Source organism: Aplysia californica, unplaced genomic scaffold, assembly GCF_000002075.1.
Source record: "Aplysia californica isolate F4 #8 unplaced genomic scaffold, AplCal3.0 scaffold00877, whole genome shotgun sequence".
In the NCBI taxonomy this organism is placed as follows: domain Eukaryota; kingdom Metazoa; phylum Mollusca; class Gastropoda; order Aplysiida; family Aplysiidae; genus Aplysia; species Aplysia californica.
The window spans coordinates 163,279-167,361 of record NW_004798147.1 but is presented as its reverse complement, the minus strand read 5'-3'; the positions used below and the strand labels follow the sequence as shown (position 1 = coordinate 167,361).

The 4,083-nt window shown below is 41.0% G+C and overlaps 1 protein-coding gene across 1 annotated transcript in view; it reads left to right on the top strand.

Annotated features, from left to right (window-relative positions):
* The window catches only part of LOC101864102, a gene marked incomplete in the record, with an annotated part of 13,286 nt that overhangs the window by 7,043 nt on the left and 2,160 nt on the right, over positions 1-4,083 (top strand). Inside the window, 1 exon segment of the mRNA XM_035972858.1 lies at positions 1,813-1,991. Within this exon segment, the coding sequence (XP_035828751.1) occupies positions 1,813-1,991 (179 nt within the window).

The window sequence follows — 4,083 nt, the reverse complement described above, 5'->3', positions numbered from 1 at the left end:
AACTATTTTAGTAGAGCAACATCTGCTTTATCGATTGGAAATATTTTCAAGTGTCTAAAACATCTATAAAGTGCTCACATATGCAATGTTTGTGAACATTTTGTTGAAATAGACCAGTATGAATTCGGATTTATTTTCAGTTTTCTCAAAACTATGATTTTCTTAGGGGGGTGGGTCACCTGTGCAGAGATATTTCTGAAAGTACATGTCATACCTCGATTCCACTTTGCATGACTGTTTCTAGATATGTTTGCAACGTACTATAAGATTATTGTGATATTGTTATACGTTTTCTGTCAGTGTAAAAAAGAGTGACAGAATCACTCTTATTTGTGATCAATTTTTGTGTACAAGTATCGTATTTGACACTAAAAGGGCAGTTACAAGAAATGTGTGAGACTTAGGAAAATATATCTTTAGTACCTTGCAGGTTGTATATACAGAGACGCTGTGTTAAAATATCAATGCTGTGTAATTCAATATATTTCAGAATCCCTGCACAGAATTTGCGCGAATTTTGGTCTGTCGAACCTTTTGTTGCATCTGAAGAATTCAGAAAATTGACAGTGAAATCACACAGGGATAGAATGTTTCTGTTTCTTGACCCATGCTGGTTATTGGGAAGCCCAGTATACCTAATTTAGAGATTTTAAAAAATGGTCACTTCAGCTGTACCAAGTGTCCCGTAAAACCAGCAGTGTCCACTCATGCAGTATACCAATTTAAAGCCAAACAAATTCTGCGTCATCTGACGCATTAATATTTCATCTCTGTTTAGAGACGTTCGAAATATGGTCACTCAGAACAGACCTTAAAAAGTCAAGCTTAGCAAAATTGTGTGAAGACAAAGAAATATAAAAGTAAAAGTGTGTTGTGCATCAACATTCTAGCATCTGCGTTAGTTGCTATTATTTTTCTGTCCAAAAGTTTCCAAAAGTTGCCGCAGTAAAATTTCAAAAATTGCCTTCAAAGTTGCCATTAATTTTAAAGTTTTCAACTCTCTGTGAAGACGTACAGCAATATGTTGTTGGAGGTAACTTAACTCTTTAAACCCTGAGTGTTTCCCACCGTTTCTCTGAGTATTTTCTAGAGTTACCTAACCCTGGTGCACTATGTTTCATAATACACATGTACGCTATTGTAACCCAACTTCTAAGTGGCGGAAACACAGGCTTAGGCATTACTTAGAAACTTGGTTCGGGAATAGATCAGAAAAACAAGGAGGATAGGGAGCGTCCGATGTGGTTTAAAGAGTTAATCTAAAGCACCAGAAGTTCTTGTGCTCTGTTTTAAGAATCCAGAATATCGTGTGTGGCCACACAAAGTGTAAAAACGTGAGAAATAAAAGTTTCACTACAGAAGTAAATCAAAATTAAAACTGCACAAAAATTAACAAATAAGGGCGTGTGTCCGCCAATCTAAAAGTGTGTAATTCAAGAAAAAGTGCAGGATCTTACATGTACATAAATAATGGAATCACACACGAGTGGCCTGTCAGCGTCAGTATTTGGTTTTGGTGGAGACATGTGTGTGTGTGAGTTTTTTGTGTGTATGTGTGATATGGGAATATCTGCCCCCGTCGTTTTAGGCAAGAAAAATTATGAAATTATGCAAAATTGGGCCCAAAAATGGGAAATTGTGCGATTCTGTTAATTTTAACAAAGAATGATAAAAGAGAATAATCAGCAATTATGCAAAAAAAGATTTAGTTTTGCTAAATTATGCGGGGTGCTTAAAACCACGGGGACAAGAGTATGTGTGTGAGTTTTGTTTCCATAATGTTCTTTCTCAAAACAAGCAACTGGTCCTCAGCTGAGGCAGCGTAACGAGGTGCGTGTGGCGAGCAGCGTGACAGCCATCACTGAGCCCCGCAGCACATCGCTCGTCCTGGGCCGGAGGAGGATCTTTGGCCGGGTCACGCTCGTCGTCTCTTTCGTCTACGCCTTGTGCTACGCCCCGTTTGTGGTGAGCTTTGCTTGCTTTGGTTTTCAGTTGTGTTTCTTTTTCTGTCCCCGTCGTTTTATGCAAGAAAAATTCTGAAACTATGCTGAGACCAAAAATGTGAAATTATGCGATTCTGTTAATTTTAACAAAGAATGATGAAGGAAAATAATCTGAAATTATTCAAAAAATGATCACATTTTGCTCAATTATGCGGGGTGCATAAAACCGCGGGGCCAGCTTTGTGTGTGTGTGTCTGTATGTGTGTGTGTGTGTGTGTGTGTGTCTGTGTTGTGTGTGTTGTGTGTGTTGTGTGTGTGTGTGTGTGTGTGTGTGTGTGTGTGTGTGTGTGTGTGTGTGTGTGTTTGTGTGTTTTGCGGGGACACTTGAATAGACATAAAGGCCTTGAACGTTTAGCTCTGACTAGCAGAATTGAAGGAACGCGAGGCGTGAGCAACCAACTTGGACAGCCTAAACAGACGGGTTACAGTTAGAGGTAAATAGGAGAACGCTGCCTTTTGAGACCATTAGAGCGAAGGAATTAATGGAGAACCATGACTGGCAGTGTCTATCGTAGATCTTGTACTTGATGGTGACTTTTAGACTTTTAGATCTAGTAATTCTGTGGCGTTTGCAAGACAATTAGGTCATATAGAAATCTAACTGCCGAGAAATTGAGGTGTTCCTGGATGGAAACAAACAAAAAAAGAGGAAAACTGAAAACAATGAATGTTTAACCCCATCCGTACGCCCTGGGGTCATTTTGTACCTCCGGGGTTGTATTCTTCACATTTTAGAATACTTCTAGTAGTACGAAGATCTCTTTGAAACTTTCAGTATTTCTTAAAAAATCAATTTGACAGACTGTTATGCAAAGCGTACAGATCGTATTTACGAGTAAATTTCCTCTTTGGAAAGTGGTGGCACTGAGTTCCCCACGTCGTATGGATACGATAGCGAAACACGACGTACGGATAGGGTTAAGGAAGGAAAGAAAGAGCAAAACACAACAAAATACCCGCCAACCTTTGACCTTTTGTTTGTAATTATTTTACGGCCCTCGCAACTGCATAAGGGCAACTCATAGGAGCGCGCGGGACACATTAAACCTTTTCAGTTTGTAGAACATTTTGAATGTTGCACGGGTGGCGGCCGAAGCCTACTCGTATCGATTTTAAACCACCAAGGGATCTTTAACGTGCGCAACTTGCACGCGGATCCTCCGAGATTTTTCGTCCTCGTCCGAGAAAGCTAGCTGTAGATCTTTCCTACCAGAAGATCAGGGTTGTGGCTGAAAGACAGCAGTAAAAAGGGGCCAAGGAGTAGCAGTAGCACGGCTATAGAAAGAGTCAGGAGTCCAGAGGAGGGGGCAAAGGAGGCGAGGGAGTGGCGGCAGAAAGAGGAGACGAAAGCAGACAACAGAACATTGCTACAGATCAGGAAAGGAGGGAAAGGAGACAATTTTAGAGAGAAAAAATTCTCGGTCGCTACCCGGATTCGAACCCGGGACCTTTGAATGAAAGGCCAACACCTTAACCTCTAGGCCACGAGAGTCCCAATCTTTGGCTGTTTGTTGTTGGTGTATAAAGTGAGTAAGTGTAGATAATGAGTCTAACGCCCTATCAACAGTGTTAGGTTGTATAAGAGTGAGGACCTCCGAATTTAACGTCCGTCCCCGATAGGCCCGAGCCAAATGGGTTGAGAGCCTTGCAAACTCCACAAAACGACCACAGTTCAAGGGCTCCCAATCTGGGATGCGAACCAAGTTCAACCGCTGCGTAGTCGGGCGTGATACCAACTGAGCTAACGGAGTACCTAACTGTTAGTACTGTTGGTGGTGGTGGTACTAGTTGTGGTTGTGGTGGTGGTAGCGGTAGTGGTGATGTTGGTAGCAGTAGCGATGCTGGTAGCGGTGGGGATGATAGTATTGATATAGGCCTACTTGGCGTCAAAAGAAACCAGACACCCCTTTTTTAGTGCTTTTTGTATTGAAAGACTGATTTTTAACCAGAAACAATCTCTCTATAAGGAAAGTTTGAACATTTTACAAATCAATTACACAAAAAACAATTTTTAAAAACGAACTTTATTACCTGAAATTATATGCCTTAAAATGAACAGGCACCGTTAATTCCGCGTATA